The sequence below is a fragment of the Platalea leucorodia genome (assembly GCF_965183815.1).
Source record: "Platalea leucorodia genome assembly, chromosome: W".
NCBI classification, from domain to species: Eukaryota; Metazoa; Chordata; class Aves; order Pelecaniformes; family Threskiornithidae; genus Platalea; species Platalea leucorodia.
In genome coordinates, this window is record NC_138859.1 from 475,646 (window position 1) to 496,000 (window position 20,355).

Genomic DNA, 20,355 nt, shown 5'->3' on the forward strand with positions numbered 1-20,355 from the left:
GTCCGGGATCCTGATCCAGACCCAGTGTCCCTTCTTGTCCTGATGTCCCGCCTTGCCCTCTCCTTCCCAGGTTTGAGAAGATGATCAGCGGGATGTATCTGGGGGAGATTGTCCGAAACATCCTGATGGATTTCACCAAGCGAGGGCTGCTCTTCCGAGGACGGATCTCGGAGAGGCTGAAGACCAGAGGGATCTTTGAGACCAAGTTCCTCTCCCAGATAGAAAGGTGAGGTCCAACAGGCTGGGCGAGCACCAACTCTGGCCTTACAGCTGCAGATCAGAGCAGAGATGTAGTTTGGGGAAAGCGTTCCCAGGGCTTGTGGGAGAAGTCCCAAGCACTCCATCTGGAGCCAGGATGGCAGGGTGGTGCAATGCAGATGGGTCAGCAAAACCCATGGGGTTCTGACAGTGCCGGCGTGGAGAGACAAGGAAACTGCCCGGGGCTGGCAACACGGACGCCTCTTTATCCTCTGTCCTGGACAGAGAGGGGCCACAGGTTCAATAGCCCCATGCTCCAGGTCATGGCTTTGTCCTGAAATAGCCTCACCGATGAGGATGTGACATCAAAGCCACATCTCGGTCTGAAAGCTGTGGTTAGAGGGGAGCTGTAGAGTCCCTCCAGCCTGTGTCACCCAAGCTGCGAGTCCCTGGGCTCTGCAGGACGTAGATAAGGAAGGGGAAGCCACGCATCCCGAGTTGCTCCATCTCCTAATGCTGCCTGGCCCTTGTGTCCTCCCCAGCGACTGCCTGGCTCTGCTCCAAGTCCGCTCCATCCTCCAGCATCTCGGCCTGGAGACCACGTGCGACGACAGCATCATTGTGAAGGAGGTGTGCACGGTGGTGGCCCGGCGGGCAGCTCAGCTCTGCGGGGCTGGCATGGCAGCTGTGGTGGACAAGATCCGGGAGAACCGCGGGCTGGACTTCCTCAAGGTCACGGTCGGCGTGGACGGCACCCTCTACAAGCTGCACCCTCAGTGAGTTGCTCGGTGGTGTGCCGTGGATGGGCGGCTGTCCTCCAAGGAGGCTCACGCTGGTGCATCTGCCCACCTCGGGTAGAGGGGGTGCTGAGGGCGGGAAGCGTAGCAGGGCCGTTGGAGAGGAGGTATTTCAGGGTCTCAAGGGCTGCCAGTACCTCACTGATCAAAGCAAGAAGCAGCTGCTCCCTAAAGGATGGGGAGCCAGCAGAGAGAACGCAGCAGGGACCCCACACCAGCCAGGGCCCATCCCAGGGTACCTGAGGCCGGGTTGACCCAGTGAAGGTGACCGGGTTTGACCAGGAGTTGAGATCATTGAGCAAAGCCATGGTGATGAGGCAGGTCTAAACCAAGAAGTCAGACCATGGTCTGGATCAAGATGGCCCATAGCCAAGCAGAAATATGTGAATTGTTTCACTTAGGTTGGAAAAGCCCTTTAAGGTCATCAAGTCCAACCGTTAACCCAGCACTGCCAAGCCCACCACTAAACCGTGTCCCTGAGCACCACATCTCCCTGGCTTTTAAATCCCCCCAGGGATGGGGACTCAGCCCCTGCCCTGGGCAGCCTGGGCCAGGGCCTGACAGCCCTTTGGGGGAAGAAGTTTTTCCCAATACCCACCCCAAACCTGCCCTGGCGCAGCTTGAGGCCGTTCCCTCTCGTCCCAGCGCTTGTTCCTGGGGAGCAGAGACCGACCCCCCTGGCTCCAGCCTCCTGACTATGCCTGAGCTGAAGGCTGGTGCTCCTTAGGGTGCTGCAGCTCAGACAAGGACTAAAGGCACAGAGCTGGGCTTAAATAGGGCTCGGGGGCCCGTGGGTAGAGAGAGGACTCTGAAGATCCCCCCAGGTGAGGCTGGTCAGGGCTATTAAGGTTTATTAGTGCTCTCTGGGCTTGGTGGGACTAGAGAAGGGGCTAGATTTAGATTAGATTAGATTAGATTAGATTAGATTAGATTAGATTAGAGGAGAGGAGGGAGAACGTGTTGTGCTAACTGTGAATTTGGGCTGAAGCGTGGAGGCTTACGCTTTCCAGCGTCCCCTCCCTGGCAGCTTTCTCTCCATCCACCTTTCTCCTCTGTGGCGCTGCCTGAGGTGCCCCTGAAGGCAGCCGCGGTGGCCGGCACCTTCGGCCCAAGGGAAGGTAAACCCGCGTCTCTTCCTTCCTCCCCTGTGCCCCGCAGCTTCTCCACCGTCATGCGCGAAACCGTGAAGCAGTTGTCTCCAAAGTGCGAAGTGACCTTCCTCCAGTCGGAAGACGGCAGCGGCAAGGGCGCGGCGCTCATCACGGCGGTGGCCTGCCGGATCCGGGAGGCCGGCCAGCGGTAGGAGGAAGGAGGTTTGCCGAAGAGCTTGGTTTCAGCAACACAGGACGTTTCCCCGCCCCGTCCCCCCTCCCTGCACACACACACACACACACACACACACGGCCTCCCCGTGCAAGCAGACTCTTAGCTTTACTTGTTCTCTTGAGATGCCACCAGCGAGTGGGACTGGAGATGCTGTGTGCTTTGTGTAAAGAGTTGTCTTAGGAGTTTTATTGCTTGCTATAAAACCGCGTATCAAGTAAAGCTAAAAGTGTCTTTTGGCTGTCTACCTACATTTCCAGTTAGAGCTGGACCTGTTCCGCTTGCAGCCGACGTCAAACACCAGCTCTCCTCCCCACGTCTCCTAGCCGCTCTCACGTCTTCCCTAACAGCAGACAGGATAATGCTAGAATAATTAAGACACTGCATCGTCACTTTACGGTAACCGGTACCTATTTATTTATGTCGTAGCCGTAGCGTGTCCGTGCTGTAGAAAGCAAACCTCTTTAAGATTGGGCTAAAGACCTCCGTTAGGCTTTTACCCTGATCAAGGCTGTGTTATTTCCATGAAAGTCATGGTAACTCTTAAAGCACAGGGTGCAGAGCTTCAGCCGGCGCGTTCCGAGTCTGCACTGGGAGATACCAGGTATCTCTGTTGGTGAGCAATATTAAAGAACCTGCTGGAGCCACGTTGGAGGCGCCCCTTTAACTGCTCCAGCAGAGCACGTGCCTGGAAATAATTGGGGACTCAGGGTCTAATCCCATTTCCCGACCTCTCACCCGCACCCTAAATAGAGCGTAGGCACGTGGCGTGTACGTAGGGTTGTGTTACACCCCCTGGAAACCACTGGCACCCTTCCCCGGCGCATCCGCGGCTGCGAGGAGCCACCGCCCAGCCGGGCCGGTCTCTTCCCTGCAAATGCGCGCCCCGAGTGGCGTGGCCGTGCGTCTGCGCTCGGCGTGGTGAGCTTGGTTTGCTTTTTGTCTGTGAAATAGTTCTGCGTCTTCAGTCTTTTAGGTGACACCTGGATTTATACACTGTATATTTATGTTTCGGGAGATCTTAGGTCTTTTAATGTACATAGTTTCGGTGGGGTTATATTGATTTGGTTTGACTTCACCTTTTAATGTCCTCTAAGAGTGGTACAGAGTGCTTATTTTCTTTTTTTTTCTTGTGTTATTTTTTTAATTTAAAATTTTCTTGGGGTAGACTGGAGAGAGAGACCCAAATTCCTGAGGATGGTTGTACAAGAGGTTTGGGCCTTCTGAGTTTGTCACCAGAACAAAAGGGAGGCCGGCAGGGCGGGGATGCGGCGCACGGGGAGCGGCGGGGCGCTGCGGTGAAGCTTGCCGCAGCAGGCTGGCTGTCCCCTAAGGAGAGCCTTCATTTCGCCCCCCGCCCGCTGCGCTCCGGAAGGTCCCGTCCCTTCCCATCCCATCGCAGCGCGTGGCGAAGCGGCCCCGGGCTCCGCAGGGCCCCGCGTCCCAGCCCGTAGCCCTCACGCCGCCGTCCCGGACCGACGGACGCTCGGCACGGGCACGGGCGGGCTCACAGCGAGGCGCCGGCAAGGGCAACCTCAACCCCTTCGATGGGGTTGGCGGCAGTAAGCGGTGTCGCCTCGTTGCCATCCGGCGCCCTCAGGGCCGCCCGCGAGCGCTGCCGGGGACGCGTGCGCCCGTGGCATCGCTCCGTGCGCCCGTGGCATCGCTCCGTGTGCCACGGGGAAAGGCGGCGATTCATTTTTGCCGACAGAGAAGGCTCCGGTGAACTAAAGGCTGCGGTTCTCTGCCCGAGCGAGCAGAGGCACGCAGACGGGGGCGGGTATGTTTCTGTAAATATTTAGCGGAAGATAATGAAATTATAGTGGTGTACAAACACAATAATCATCAATAATTCCCACAAACAGACCTTCAGTTCGGAGGATAGAGTTTTTGTCTATTTTTGTGTATATTTTTATACGGCTTGGGGGAACCTCATTACCAAAAGTCTCTCTTCTATGTTGGGGGTCAAGCTCAATAGCACAATTTTAAAGCAAAATTATTCTTTGGGCATTTAAAATGCTTATTTTTTTATAAGCCTCAAGACAATTATAACAAGTAAAATCTGACTGTGTATAGAAATGATGTAAGAAACCAAGTTTAGTGGAAATTTTAGAAGATGCTAAATAAATTTTTGAGAGATGACACAGAAATCCTCTACTCTGGCACCAAGCAGTTGTGTGTGATTCTTTCCCGAGAAGACCGGCATTTTGCCTGCAGAAAAACCAAACCAGGAACGTTTTTACCTGCTGCACCGTGCAGAAGGTTGCATTAGTGGCTGTATTTTTAAGCTCTTGTCCAGCTGTACCCCTTTTGAAATACGTAGCGTTTTCATCAGTTAGCGAGCTAAATTCTGTACAAGTGTAGTTTTGGGGGGAGAGCGGGAAAGATTGGGACGCTGGGGGACCTCGCTCCCCGTGCCTCTGTGCGGCAGAGGCCGGGCTGCGGCTCGGCGGCGGCGGGAAGGGCGAGCCCGGAGCTCGGCGTTCTCCGCTCCCGAGCAGGGGACGGCGAGGCAGCAGGAGCTGGCTGGCGCGGCGGCGGCCGTCGGTCTGGCCCGCAGCCCCCGGTCTGGGGGGGCAACGCGAGGGAGCCACGCACCGACGCTCGAGGGCAGGGATGGGAACTCTGCGCGGTCGGGGGGGATTCCGGCTGCCTCGGTCGGAGGGACGCCCGCCCGGGCATCCGCGAGGCGCCCGGACAGCCCGAAAGCTTTTCCTTGCCCTTTGCTTTGACTCGGAACAAAGCAGGGTCTGAAACGCTCCCCGTTAAAAAGCGGTACTGGAAGCGTTACCCGCGCTAACCCGTGACCGCAGGTACGCCCTTGGCCCTAAGAAAGGTTTTTATTAAACCCTGGGAGAAGTTTGTGCTCCTTTTTGCCTCAAAGGGGATGAGCACCAGAGATGTTCGCTGTACACTCCGACTGGGACTTCAGTGGGACTGTAACCTCGCACCAGAACGTCGCCACAGGGTGTTAGGTGAACGTGTTTAAAACGAGGAAGGGGAGATTAAATGGTGACTATTGGTATGAAGGGAAGATCAAACCTGTTACACGTAGGGAGAGACACAGACCGAGCCCCCGACTTGCTCCCTCTGCCTCTTTCCTCCGGGAAGCAGCACTGCTTTGCGGGTTGAGGACGGCTTTTGTTTTGCTTGGTTGTTCCCATTAGGATGCATTTTCTTTGCGCTCCCGGTGTCGTGCCGGCACGTTCTCCGGCCACGCCAACAGCAGAACAGGGTCTTTGCTGTCAGCTGCTGCGCTGCAGACACTGACCTTTCCTCCCTGGCAATTCACTCCTCCTTGGCACTTTGGACAGGATTTTATTGTTCCTGCTTTTTTTAAATAGATATATATCTATACGAGCAGCAAATTATTGAGCCTTGCAAGAGGAAATTGCCTCTTTCCTTCTTGGAGGCAAAGGCCGCGTGGGACGCAGCGTCATATTCGGTCACCCGAGGTGCGCGGGGAGCCCGAGACGCGCAGATCTCCGGCCTGGAGGCGGCTCAGGGGCAGCCTGACCCGCGGGAGCGTGGGGCCCCCGAGCCGCCCCGGCCCTCATCGGGCAATCCAGAGACACGAGAGTGAAAAGGTCCAGGGCGCGGGAGGGACCCGTGTAAAACAGTGACAAAACCCGCAAGTCCCCACCCAACGGGCGGCCAGGTGCAAACCAGCAACCAAATAACCTGGGCCCCCACCTCGCCGCAATCCCCTCCGCTCCCGCAGACAGAGGGGAAAACACCGGCTTTCCACAGATCGTTTTGCTTGCTCTGGCAGAAGAGCGGTCGCTGAGGCAAAAGAGGCGACTCCTGGTGCCGAGGTAGCCGGGAGTCAGAGGGAGTCAAGTTATTTACCCCGAGCCTGGAGTCCTTCTGCCCTGAAGCAAAGAAAATGCATCTTGATGGGGGCGTTGGCTCCGCGCGGGGCAGGGGGAGTTCAATAAAGCCAAAGACTGTTCAGCTGCTAGCAGGAATGAGTGACTGTAGATTCACCTGATGTTGTTGTTTTGTGTTTACAGTATTTATTTTTAGTAATTGACTGCGATTATATTATATACCGGCCTCCTTATTTTTGTACTTTTCGTACCGTTTTCCCGAGTGTGGTAGTGTGCTTCTCAGCTCCCCTTTGCCGCGATTGCTGCTCCTGGTCAGCGACAAATAAAAGAGAGAAAAAAAACCAACCACCCATTTTCTGGGGTAAGTTGTGATGTGTTTGGGTCTCTGTGCTCCTCCTTAGCCATCCCTTAGGAAGGGCACCCGCACCACCAGCCCCATCCCGAATCCCCGATCCTGGCCCCTGGGAGGAAGGGCCGAAGCTGGGAAGGGAGCTCTTGGCACTGACAGTCCCTCCACAACCAGGAGGGCGAGGGAGGGCACAGGCAGGGCCAGGACACCCATAGATCAAGGGAAGGCGTCGTTAACGTCTGGGGGGAAAAAAAAAAAAAAAAAAAAAATCAAGATGAGTTTCATGCCAGCGCTTGCTGCACATCCCACATCCTCACCAGCTGCAGGGTGGCGTTTGCACACAGCAGTGGCTTGTCCGGGGCGAGCAGGGGCTGGGGGCGGCCCTGGGAGCCAGCGGGGGCAAGGGCAGAGCAGGGTCCGGACCCGAACGGGAGGTGCTCAGCCCTCGGCACGAAGCGGGAGCCCTGCGGCAGCTCAACCCACCACCGAAGCTTAGATTTCAACCCTGGCATTACATAAACCCCAGGTATTTTCATGTACCTGTTCTCTTCCGCCATTAACAAGCGGCCTGTATTTCTGTCCACTTTAATCAACGACAGTTCTAAAGTCTTGGTACTTCTAGTGAAAAAAAGAAAAACTGCTTGCTTAAGTATCTAAATACCAACTTCGATGCTGTAGCAGATGAACGCCTTAAAACGCTTCTGCTTTCTGCTTCCAAAGAAGCATGACACGACGCAAGGCTAACAGAGGTGCAGAAAAAGCTATTCACGGCAGAAAAGGAGAGACGCTGGCGAGTATTCCACTGGAAACCATTTATTGACAAGTTGCCATGTTTTTCCATCTTGCCTAACGCATTTTCATCCTTGTTATAAAGTACAAATGGTTTTATACTTTTCTGACAACGTTAAAAAAATAGGCTACTAAAGAGGCAAAATTCCCACTTTGAATCCAAAAAATCTGTGGTAAGAATTCAAAATTGCAACAGACAAACGTAAAACCCAACAGACACAAAGAATGAATGCGGTGTACCTCTTGCACTCGACTCATTCCTCAAACCAACTGAAAAGGAATCCCTTGTTCCCAGCTCTTACTTTGGATCCTGTGACCTTGCTTAACTGATGGGAAGTTTGTGTTAACACATACAACTCAAAAGGCACTCAAAGGTCACAAGTTCCTGAGCTAAAAGGGGATATATTCCCGATGTAACAGCTAAAACAAGTCACAAAAAACAATGTTTAAAAACTGGTATTTGGTTCATGTGAGTATAGTAAGCATTCAGTAGAGTCCTAGCTGAAAGCCGCTGCTGTATAACAGACTCAAATGACGGTTAGTACATTAGAGTATTTTCAGTACGTGGAAAAAAATAATTCACTTACGAGCATCCTTATGAGCAAATTCACGTGCTAAAAAAAAGATAAATATTTTCTGCAATGTTAAAAAAGCCCAAGAACAAGAAAGAAATGTACGTGTATGAGATGCAATAAAGGCTTAAAAACAAGCAGGTTTGGGCGTCTGTACAGTTAAATAACTAACAAAAGTCGACAGGCAACATTTACACAGATGTATTTGGCCCTAATGGAAAAGGGCCACAAAAGTAAGCAGAATACGGATCTGGTACTTACAGATCAGTTATTAAAAAAAACCCCAAACCACACTAACAAAACACACGCGTCCTACAATGCGTGCTCAGAACCTGACAGGTAAGTTTGTAAGATGTCATTCACACAAACTCCCTATTTCCAATTTGGCTCAGTTTTCGCCCAGAAAACATAAGAGAGTAACATTTCTCAAACACGGAATGGCTGCTGTCTGAAGATGCAGAACAGAAATAAAAAAAAGTATGGGATAACTAGTTTTGGCCTATCTAATTTCTGATATTCTCTTCAGATATGCATAGGAGTATACTAAGGCCATATATATATTTGCTACAGTGTAAGGCCTTTTTTGTTGTCAAAGCTCTGTGCGTCAGCAGGGCATTTCACTTAAAGCAGGCATACAGAGTTACAGAAGTGCTACTATATTCCACTGAAGAGGTCTCAGGTTTCCGAATTATCTAGCAGTGCCTCGCTGTCAGTCTTCTTCTCTGGCGAGGTGTACAAGAAGTTGCAGCAGATATAGAGTGGGAAGATCAGGAGCCTACTGTCCAGGTTCATTACCACCTGCTCCTGTAAAGCAAACACAGCGGACAGCTGCACAGTAAGCGATGCCGTTGGAGCAAAGTACATCAGAGAGCAGACAAGATGGATACTAACAGGCGTTCCATACGTTTTCATTGCTATGTATTAAAAAGCAGAAGATAAACACCCCCCCCAGACAGGAATTCACCTTAAGCAGATGTTTTATAATAGTAACATGATAAAACACTCAAAATGCTTATAACCCTTTGACCCAGTGCTGCCAACCTTCTGCATCAAAGATCACAGAACCGTAAGAAACGGCTGAGCAAACTTGACCTTCAAGCACGCTGGAGAGAAAGGGAGACTTTTCTACCATGACCAGTTTCAGGAGATTTAACCGGCCAGGCAATCCATAACAGTCTATACTTTAAAGCAATTACTGTTTGTTGGTAGGAATTTTCCGGTTTTACTCTAGGAACTGGTTTTGGGGTAGTGAAAGTAAAACTTTATCCTACAGTAAGGACGGCTGGTACGAGAAAAAGTTTTCTACGTACTCATCGTCTACCTATCACTGCTGATTACAATTTAAGAAACTTGATGATCGAGTCTTCCACATTCCTTACTAAATTCCCCTGTCACAGATGGGTGGAAATGGGCACATTCTCTTCAGAAAACTCCACTCCTCTCTGAGGCTTTTATTTATTTTTTTAGCAGAGTGATAAATACCACCCTTGAACAGTATGCAGACGTCCTTTTAATTCTTCAGCTTACAATACAAGGGAGTGTTCAAACTCACTCCAAACTGGCCTCTAAATAAGCAGGAGCCTGACGGACATGTTATTCAGAAGGGTAATCTCACCGGTGTCGGAAGTCTGGGAAAGCAAGCAGCTGTCCCGCAGGACACTACGCTAACAGCGGACAGCTGCAGCAGCACCATGGGAACTAACGTCGCTACTACCAACACGAAGGAAATCCACCTATCCTACTGGAGTTACACTTCACAAATTGGCTTCATCTTCCGCTACCTCTAAAAGGAACACTTGAAATTCCACACAAGCAATGACAACAAGAAGAACAACTCCTCTTCAAAAGCATTGCTGACTTCTCAGCATTTTTTTCATGCGTTGGACTCCACAGCTCAAGTTCAACAGCTCAAAAATCCACAACGTACCTGGTCCTTCTCAAGGGTTAGGATCTGATATCCTGTTGTTCTACTGCAAATAATTTTCCCACTGCTATCAAAAGAGGCTAGACGTAACCTAGGGATATAACAGCAATTAAATTACTTAGTCTCCCATAACTTAGTTTTTCCAGCACAAAGAGTTTCTCCCAAGGAGACAGAATAATATTTTCAAACATAACTAACTTGGTGGCAACAAAATTTAATGCAAGCATAAAGGAAAGACTTAGTTACGGTACGACATTTTAGCATACACCACAGGGTCTGCCTTCTTGGTTGTTGTTTACCTGAAGGCTATGTTTCGCCGAGGCTGCAGACTGACTGATCCACTGCATGGCTGGTTCAGCGTATTCCGTTTGAAAATGATGTAGCGATTTGTGTAAGTAACAAGAAGGTCAAAGCCAAAGTTGAACCCAGTCCACCGCCAGCAGTACTGAAGAACGTAAGGTAAAAAACAAACAAAGCAGTCTGAGTGTTGGCTACAACACGAACGGTAAGTGCCACTTCTCCAACAAATCAATCCTGGGAATGGGATTCTCGGCTACAGAGACGTATGGTGGATTCAAGGATCCTTGCCAGCACCCATTTGAAGCGTAAGACATCTTGGTAGGCAACCACTCACTTTGGCGGCCAGCCTTTGCAGACAGGTGACTACATGGGACGCGCTGCCTTCCAAACATACAAAACTACATTTAACACGAGTGGATCTAAAATGACTTCTGCATTCTGGTAACTGGTGCTGTATTTCTGAGTAGCACTTAATTACACATCTCATTCATGCTTAAAGCACTCCTTGGAGTACAACATCCTTATGTTGAGCGACTTCAGTGGGAAAAAAAATTCATGTCTCCTGTTTTTTCACAAGCCCCGCTACCTAGAGACACATATCCGTATACGGACACACGGCGGGTCTGGCTGGGGCTATTACACATTTTATCTAGAAAGCTCCCTCTTCCAGTTAAAAAGAAAAAGACCTCAGTGATCAGAGCTATATTTTAACTGCGTATATTTTACAAGTCTCAAACGATACGTCATGGCTACATTCCCTCCTTTCACACACTAAAAGTTTTTCCAAGCATGGGCTTGCTTGCAGTGCAAGAGCACAATTAAACACTAATTCCTTATTCATCGCAAAGACTGCAAGCGTTTTCATCCTTCTAGGGAGCACAAAATCATTTCTTTACTGTACCATCTCCATTACATCTTTTTGATGCAGTTTGACAATTAAGACCTACGTGTTTTGAAAATACCTAACATGTCTAAGACATGTCAGCTATGCACAGACTTAGCCACATGCCATACTTACATCACCATCCTTTGCAAGTTTTCGACCACACCTCATGCTGTTTCCTTCCAGTTCCTCTTTATTTATTTCTTGAGGCCTACAAAAAAAGGGCAGCTTTAAGGACACTTAAACAGCTTTGTACGGTACTTTAACGTGGGAAAGGTGAACAGACCTGGGTAAACTGGTCTGACCACACAAGCGACCCTTCTTTGAGCAGAGGTTATAGAGTAGGTGACCTCCCAGGATCCCTTCCAACCCAAATTATCCCATGAACAAACCACTCTACAAAACTGCAATAGAAACCTGAGTTAGGTAGGACTTTTACAGAAGAACCTTTCCAGATCAGAAAATAACAGCTGTTGCAGTGACATACATTCTGCAATCCTCCTAAAAAACCTAAGTCCTTTTGAAACGCAGCAGTCCGCCTTGCTAGGCACAAACGTAAGTGAGCGGTACTGCTCGGAACAGCTGCAGGACTCTGCAGAATAGCAGCGCTGCGAAGAAGCACCCACAGAAACACTGTGAAAGATTTCTCAAGCAGCTGGTTATGCAACTTGTCTAAAAAAAGTTTACCCACAGCGATCACAGCGCCACAAGCCTCTCGATTCTGTCATCCTATACCAACGTGAACTTGTTTCACCCAGCAGTTTCCACTGGCGCTTCAACACGTAGAAAAATCTTGCACAGCCAGCGTAAGTAAAATCAGTCCTAGTTTTCCAGAGGTATGCTACTCACTTAACTTTAGACACGATTACATCATTAACCAAATAAGCAACCATTGCCAGAAAGTCTTTGAGTTACACTGAGGACAAACGCTTAAAGAGAGTATTAGAAAACACAATAAAAGGCAACCCCCACACGGAAGTTACATTATAAACCCACAATATCAAACAATATACTTCAAGCTATGTAAGCAAGAAGAAATGCAGCATATGTTCTCTTCTTACTGTACACACACCACGAGAACTTGCGGCTACAGCTGTTACAAACCAACCCAGTCTGTGGGCTTTTTGCCCCGTTTCTGTAAAAACCAATCCTGGAAGATTAAGTATTTTATGAATAAGTTAAGCAAATAAGCTAATCATGCTAACCAAATTCATCCAAGAACCTCCCGTGTGCTTTTTCCACATCTTCTAGCTGAACTGGTTATGTAGCTGACCTAAATTCAGTAATGGTGATAAAAGATTTATTTCTGTTTAATTAGTGACAAATTTCACAAACATTAGTACATAATGTTCAGACAGACATTAGTATTCCCCCCTCTCAATTCCTCGAGCAGCCTCAGAAGATGCAAAACTTCCAGCTCAAACCACTTACACTGGCCTACCACATGCTTAGTGAACAGTCGAGTTATTCTATTTCGCTCTTAAACACTGCCAAAGAGACTATTAGAGTAGAAACGATTCCAGTCCCGGGCTTGAAAGATCTGTCTTGCATCTGCCACAGAACAAATGTTTAATTAACAGAAAAGCGATCCACTTTAGCACAAGTAAACCTTGAGCAGCTACAGTTCAAAGTCACAAACTCCCGTATTACACTAAAAAATTCTCAAATTCTGAAGAGTGAATAAAATGTTCAGTCCTTTTAAATGCAAACTACATAAAGTAGAAGAGAAACATTTTCTTCTCCTCTCTAAAGTTATCAAAAGAGCAAACCACATCACACATTTCAAAGCAATGTAATTTCCATGTTGGCAGTCCTAGGATAAGCAGGTACAATTAGGCTATGCACCAGGTGGGATATGAAAATAGAGCCTTACTTCAGCTCACTGGGAGTCAGACTTCACATTTCGTTCGGCTTACTAAGTTTGCATCCTTATCTCTACGGGAAAAAATGTGTTAAGATACTGATGCAGGCAGTAAGTGTGAGAGGAAGGACAGCAGAACTGGGCAGAAGGATGGTCTTATAAAACCTTAATTCTTTTCTTTCCGCTACAGGTTGGTCGCACGTCCAAAATCTTTGCTTTCATACAGAGGAACAGTTGCACGCCTTCCCTTCTAAGACACGAGCTATGAACCACAGGCAGCTCACTGCAGGGGGGCACTGCAGCTTGCCAGCACGAGACAGAGAAGCCATCTCAAGACTTCAAATAACATTTATCGTCTCAGAGACTGCGTGCTATGGAATCGCGACGCTGTAACTAAGCAGCGTATAGCCACAGGGAAGCACTCCACGCATGCACGCACACCCCCCGTCTCCCTCCCACCCACCTCCAGAGAACACCCTGTTCAAAGACAATTAGTCCATCATCGGCTATTAAACAAACAGCAACCTGGATGCCACCGTGACCCATTACGTTTGTAAACTACTGAAGTCAGAAGCTAAGACATATTGAGAAGAAACACTACATCTCACCCAATTCTTACCATTGCCGTTAATGAGAGACCTTGGCAACGAATGCCAGAAGAGATGAGGGCAAACAGATGTCTACCGCTAAGTAAAACTTCCTCTGCCTGAGATTTTCAGTTTTAGCTGTCATAAAAAAAAAAGAAAAAATCTTGTACTGCAAAAGAGAAAACTAAACAAGCAAGAAAACCATGGAAAAACACTCTGCTCATTCCAAGAGGCACTGAGATCATCAGCACTGTAGCTGAACGTGAAAGTTGCTCATTTTAAAAGCTGGTGTGATCCCCATCATCTTCACTGCAGTTTTGTATGAGCGCTCACTTTTTCAGAAGCATGTATATTTGATGGCTGACAATTAAAATACTCTCACTGCATTACAGTGAGCTACCAAAAGACATCAAAAATAAGCAAATACACGGTCTTATCTTGTGTCAGAATTTCGATGACTACGTTAATACTCACTTTCATATTAACTGTGGTTCCCAAACGAGCTAGAAGGTAATGCACAATGTACGTTCGTCTACTGTTAGATACACCGATGACAGCATTACAAGAAAAGCCTTCCCAAAAAACCAATAGTATCAGGAACAAGCTGTGACCACACAGCCTTAATCTTTAGGAGCTGAAATGGTGAGATTCACAATTACGTACCTTACCTCTACCGCTTCCTAAAGCACTGCTACTGTCAAAGAGAACCACTTCTTAAAGATCTTCTTAAGACCAAAGTCAGAGTTTTGGGGATTTTCTACACTATTACATGACAGCATCAAAAGGAAGTAATTAAGGAAATATTTCCTATATAAACACAATTAAGCCACGGAAGCCACTGCCACAGGGTGTTGGGGCTAAAGCATAAGCTGTTTCAAACCAGAACTGTACGTATTTAAGAACGGGTCTATTGGTCGTTGGTCGATCAATAACGATCCAGCCAAAACCTCCAGGTGGGAAATCCTTAACTACAGAGAAGCGCATCAAGAGAACACTCACTCTTCACTTTAAAGGAAGAGGGGAGATCTGTAACTCTCTACCGCTGAACGCTGCCGCAGACTGCCTGGCCTTTGGTTCCAATCAGGACAGTGGTTCTTACGCTTTTCAGATTGCAATGAATGAGTTAAGCCTACCATTGCAATTGAACATGCTCATCTTCAGAACGGGAAATGCTGGGCTAACAGAACTGATGGAAGAAAATAAAGAAGTTGGTTTATTGCTTTTTGAAACGTAACAAACATTTTGCAGCTTCCTGACCTGACGCTTATTCTCCACAAAGCACACCAAGAGCTAGGAGAGAAGACAAAGGCAGGAACAACTCCCCCAGTTGCATTTTGCCACAGTTTCGGTATTCAGAAAGAGATCAAGGGACCTGGCTCAATGCAACGTGGCAAAAAGCAAGCAAAAGGAAGGGGAACCGTTTGTGATCACACACATACATGTAACACACGATAAATCAACATGTCTCGCTGCCCAAGCCACCGCCGCTGACAACCCTTGGCAGGCACAGGCTCAAGAAACCCAGCTACGCATTACACACACCGACAGCAGTTACACAAAGTACAGCTACATGCAAATCTTCGAAAGGGCACAGAAACGTGGCAGTCGTCACGGAATTTCCTCAATGGCAATGCAATGCCAACACAGTGCAGCACATGGTCTGGGAAGGAGAAAAGACAGGATATAAAGCAGGAGGATTACGGAGAGAAGAGGGTCTCAGCAGTGGAGAAGGATGCACTGCCTGGGAAAAGCTGGAGGTGCCGGCAGTGAAGAGAGCTACCAAACAAACACGGGGTGGGGGAAAGGCTGTGAAATTAGAAGGGAATGAGGCAAACAGGTCACAGGATGCCAAGCCCTGCTGGGTGCTGGGCCCTCGCTCGCTGCCTGGGAGGCTGGGATGGGAGAGGCAGGAACAAAGGTTAGCACACAGTTATCCCTGCATAAACAACAAATAATGAATTGCTTTCTACACCAATACAGTTAGTTACACCGCACCACAGCCTCTTGCCCACCTAGCCCAGGGAGGAAGGAAGCAGGACAGAAAAGGCTTCTTCTCCATCTGCAGTACTTTTCCTAAAATCGTCCTTAAAATGGAAGGCTAAGAAGTTACTCTTCCACAGCCTCAACACATATTTCAAGGCAAAGTACCTGTGAGAAGCATTAACCAACATAAAAGAAAGCACAGAGCACCCCTCCCCAGCGTTCACCTCTGGTCCCATTATAGGAGTTTTCTAGAGTTCTGCTGTTTGAAGGACAGGAGACGAGCCAGCCCAAGGAACAGACGGCTCCACAGAGAACAACAGAGTTTAAAACCACTGAAGTATGCTTTCCCCCCGCTCTTCTTAATGTCAACTCCAAAAGTTAATCATGTCAGAATTTATATGAGAGGAAGGTTTCTAATTTAAGAAAGAAATAAAGGAAAGCCTGTAATATACCTACCCAATATCATTGTCTTGTTCTGCTCTGAGCATGGCAAACCACTGCTGTTTGTAAACAGAGGACAGCCATTCTAAAATTAAAAAAAAATAAATAAGCTTGGTGTTGTCTTTGGAGCTGGGAATGGGGATGTTCATAAACATTTGAAAAATAGAAATAAAGTTACATTGAAATAATAAGGTTACACTTATTAACTGCATGGCCTGTGCAAACCCACCACCTGATAACGCACTTGTGTTATTCATCTCCAGGCCTTAACTACAGAAGAAGCGGTACAGATAAAAATCAACAACTAAGTAACTCACGCCTATATTCATCTTATCAAGCATTCGTGATTGCCAGAAGTGATGCAACTCAACACATTTTCTCGGCACACAAAGTTCTGTGAAGCCAAGGAGCTCGTTAACAAGCTCTTGGGAGAAGATGCTGCTTTCTGAATCCCCAACAGAATTCTACACAAGTTAAACAAGAACGAAACAGAATCAAAGGATAAAGGAAACAGTGACTTATCACACATATAGTAAAAACAAACAGAAATTGTCCCCTACCAGGAATAAACATAAATCACGTCTTCCTCTGAGAACACCATAAAGATTTTGTCGGCTGTATTAATTCAACAGTCGCAACTAGAACAGAACAAAACCTAATTGCTTGTAACTCAGTTACACAGAAGGGATCAGAGACACCGAAAAGCACAGTATGTAAGTTCCTCTTAGTCAAGATAACGAACAGGGGCAAGTATGCAAGGTCACGTACGAGAACAAACTCTAGGGAGGAACGGACTGGGATGATGGCAACAGTGAGAACCACTGTTACCACGAAAACAAAACAGGTAGTTGATGAAGATGATAGGGAGAAGGGAGATCATAGTGCTGAGATCGCCTTAGAAGTCCCAGATGCAAAAATTAAAACCAGCCCTTGCCCTACTAACTCTAGAGTTAAGATTCAGACTGCGACAGGACCAAAATGGGAATTAACCAAAGTACAACAGAAAGCATAAAAATGATATAAGGAAAACTACACAGGTAAGGAACAGAGAATGGATGTGCTAGAAGGAAAAAAAAAAAAAATCAGGAGATAGAGCATTTTCTCTATTTTTGTACATCTACATATCTATTTCATATGCCATATTGCAACTGTAGTTCATCTGTTAATTTGTAAACATTAAGAGGGAAAATACTGTTTAGGAAGTGTTCGGAAGTGACCAGGTAAAACAGAACAACAAACACTTTGCTTACAGACAGACACATTGTGTATTTCTGTCTCTTACGTCTTTTCTACGCAAACAAGACCAGAGTCTGTTGTGAACTCCTAATACAGTGTTTCAGTTTTCTCCTGCAGGTCCTACACACATACAGGGTATTAAAAAAAAAAATAATTACACCATTTCTTTCAATTATTCAGCAGGATCGCCTTCTTTACCTCCCTGAGAACAATTTCATCTAGAATAATCGAAGAGGCTTACACTACAATACAAACTACCCAGCAATTTCTAGGTTTATAGACTCTTGCAAGTACGATGCAATCGCCTCAAATACTGGATGCTGACAGCCAGTAATCTGTTTGAAAGTGCACCACCCATGTTTATCTAAGCCTCCTTTAAAATGAGAAGTAAAAGTTCCCAATCTTAACGCAGCTTTTGGCTACAAACTGATAGCACCAGACTACGAGGGCTATCAAGTAGTAAACTCTAACAGCACTTCATTACACTTGTAGAGGTCTCCACATTATGCTCTTCTTCCCTCCCTGCTCTCCCAGTTCTCTTGGAATTCAAGCTTTTTTCTTCTTTTTTAAATTAATAACCAGTGGTAGAGGGTAAGCATCAGATACTCTTCCTGCACTAACCACACGCTCAGTCATCACACCACCCTTCCCACTGTACGACTACAAAGCAACCGAGCCTATTTCAGCGTTTATCACAGCTTATGAACTGTTTAACTACAAACAAGTAAACATTTTGCTCTCTAATACCTTGTGAACTATGCGAAAGTTACACGTTCTTTTTCAATAAGCACAAGCAAAGCACCCTCAAAGTTGCAATTAATCTTGTAACAATTTAAGAAACATTCTTCCTCTGACGTACATAGATAGAGGGCTTCTGGGTTTGAGTATAGACACAAAATTTATCCACTGAAGAACACCCAGAAAAGGCTGCCCGTCACATTCTGGTAAGTGATAACAGCAGCAACATTAAGAGAAGAAAGTCAAGGGCAGTACTGGCAAAATTCTGGTTTGCACCATCTTATTCACATGCTGACAAAGCCACTTCACAAGGAAATAATCCACAGTTCTCTGTGTCATAATTAAATTAGGGATCGAAAGGGACATTGACCCAAAGTTATCTTATTTTTTATTACAGAATGAAGATGCCTTTGCACTTTGATTATAATCTGTACCAGCATCAGTCTTAAGTGAGATGGATTATATTTACTTTATAAATCACTTAAGCATATAAAATATCACAGATCAAAGATCAGATCTGTTCTTCCGGGATTTTTATGCATAATATAAAATTTTATCACTTGCTCAAGGTCAAAAACTGCCCCATCTACTGGACATAACCGACCAAACCGTTCACCTACACTGCACCTCGGCTGGATGCGCCAGTCCACAATGCACTGCCTCCACCTGCTGTTGGAAGAACACTTTTAAACAGACGTTTTGAGCGCAGGACAGCCGAGTTCCTTCGCATTCTACGTTGTCAGAACCGGCGCGGAAAACAGCCTCTTCTCCATCTATTAAGGTATTCATTTAAACCAGAACTGGGAGCGGCGAAAGCCAGTACAGTTAAGCAGTAATCGTTCGCTTTCACCCAAGACTGACGGATTTCTAGTGAGGAAAGGACCCTACCCGCTCCCCACAGGTACCCCCATCAGAAAGTCATAATTCAGCTTTGGGAGCTGCGTTCTTCACGCGTTTCGAAGTGCGAGAAAGAGGTGCTCGAGGTTATTCAGACATTCAGCTACAAAGAGCAACCAAACCATTATTTCTGGCAGAGACAGGATACAGCAGTACAAGAAAGGCAAACTGAGTAAAGCGATGCTCACTACGTCATCTTAATGGCAAGGAAAGTGTTTTTAAAGCATCTCACAATTTGATCAGGCTGGCAGGCCTGATTCCGGAAAATCAGGAAAGTTTTTCTTTTCAGAAATATCCCGACAAGTCTGTTTTGGCATTATATCATCATTCTCTTGACATCTATCGCGGCATGAAGGGAAAAGCCAATGAGAGATGAAAAAATAATTTTAATTTTAGAGGAAGACAGCAGTGAAACTCAAAGACGGGTTAAATATTTACATATGGCAAGAGTCCAAAGCGAACCCCAAGGCTACAAGTACGGACAGATGACAAGAACACAGTTGTCGAGAAGTTACAAATAAGAGTGATAAACAGCTCAATAAAAGCAGCCTTAATTGACATTTGGAATTACACCTACACATGGACATCACAGAGACACAGATGAACGGACAGTTATACTGTGGACAGATTAAAAAAAAAAAAAAAAAATCAGAGCTGTGTACATGAGAGCTGGGGGGAAAAAGAACTGTCAGAGTTAAAAATGCAAAATTCAATGCTAAGATTCAACTACGAGAAGGGAACACTCAATAGAGTGAAATACGGGGCAAGGATACCAGGAGCCAAATTCAAAGGCAGAGCATGAGAAGTCCAAACACTGTTACAAGGAGCACAACTAACTCTGGGGAGGGGAAAAATAAAAATGAATTAAAAAAAAAGGAAAAAGAAGGAGGGGCAGGTGTTTCACATGATAAAAGATATGAATGACAGTGGAAAAACATTTTCAAGTGAGAGCCCAACTTGATAACTCATTTCCAGTCTTATTCATCTGTCAGCAGCCAGCTTTACACAGCTTCCAAGAACAAAGCCTATCTGTGAACGCGGACTTCAGCAGCAAGATGAGAATGGGGCTTTTTATTTTTCAGTGATAACGTGATGTTAATAGCAGTAATCTATAACAACATTAAATGGCATCTCACTCCATGGGCTTCAAAAAGCACCAGGACTTAGAAAGAGGATGTATTTTATACAAGTCAAAATACAAATAAAAGGACAAGAGAGGAACACGTAAATATCCTATCTCCTCCAAAAACATCCTAAGTATCTGTTGGTAAGTAACACTTGCCTTTGAAGATGGGCAAAGAGTTCACAGCATCTTGGGCTTTTGGTTTTCCTTTTTCAGGTATTATTCCAAATCCTATCAAATCTACCCAGCTCTTTTTAGAAAGATAATGGCTAGAAAACAGTTGAGTCCCAGCAAGTTTTCTCTTCCAAAAGGAAAAGTTTTTTTGCATCTCTGGGGCTCTGGGGCCACTTAAACACTGATAACGTACTACGTATTGGTTACAGAGTATTTTGATAAACTGACTGATCAACAAAATGCTTCACACACCTAGGTGTGTGTCTTTTAAGACTTTTATGCATGGAAATTTAATATTCAACTTCTGCTGAATCTTCAGCCATAATTCAGATGTCGGAGATAAACATGTG

At 46.6% G+C, this 20,355-nt stretch overlaps 2 protein-coding genes across 3 annotated transcripts in view; one reads left to right on the top strand and one right to left on the bottom strand.

The window, feature by feature from the left end:
- LOC309601860 (hexokinase-2) overlaps positions 1-6,681 on the top strand; it is a 30,796-nt gene extending 24,115 nt beyond the window's left edge. The window contains exons 16-18 of one of the 2 annotated variants that reach the window (XM_082335069.1): positions 71-226; positions 741-974; positions 2,154-6,681. In XM_082335069.1, coding sequence (XP_082191195.1) covers positions 71-226; positions 741-974; positions 2,154-2,298 — 535 coding nt within the window. In that variant the 3' untranslated portion in view covers positions 2,299-6,681. The remainder of the gene's footprint in view (positions 1-70; positions 227-740; positions 975-2,153) is intronic. The other variant, XM_082335070.1, reaches the window with a different exon arrangement.
- A 610-nt stretch (positions 6,682-7,291) lies between these two features.
- Positions 7,292-20,355, bottom strand: part of LOC309601697 (germ cell-less protein-like 1) — a 20,566-nt gene continuing 7,502 nt past the window's right edge. The window contains exons 10-14 of the mRNA XM_082334864.1: positions 15,853-16,102; positions 11,101-11,176; positions 10,082-10,227; positions 9,786-9,873; positions 7,292-8,662 (exon numbers count right to left, since the gene is read on the bottom strand). Of these exons, the coding sequence (XP_082190990.1) occupies positions 8,534-8,662; positions 9,786-9,873; positions 10,082-10,227; positions 11,101-11,176; positions 15,853-16,102 (689 nt within the window). The 3' untranslated portion in view covers positions 7,292-8,533. The remainder of the gene's footprint in view (positions 8,663-9,785; positions 9,874-10,081; positions 10,228-11,100; positions 11,177-15,852; positions 16,103-20,355) is intronic.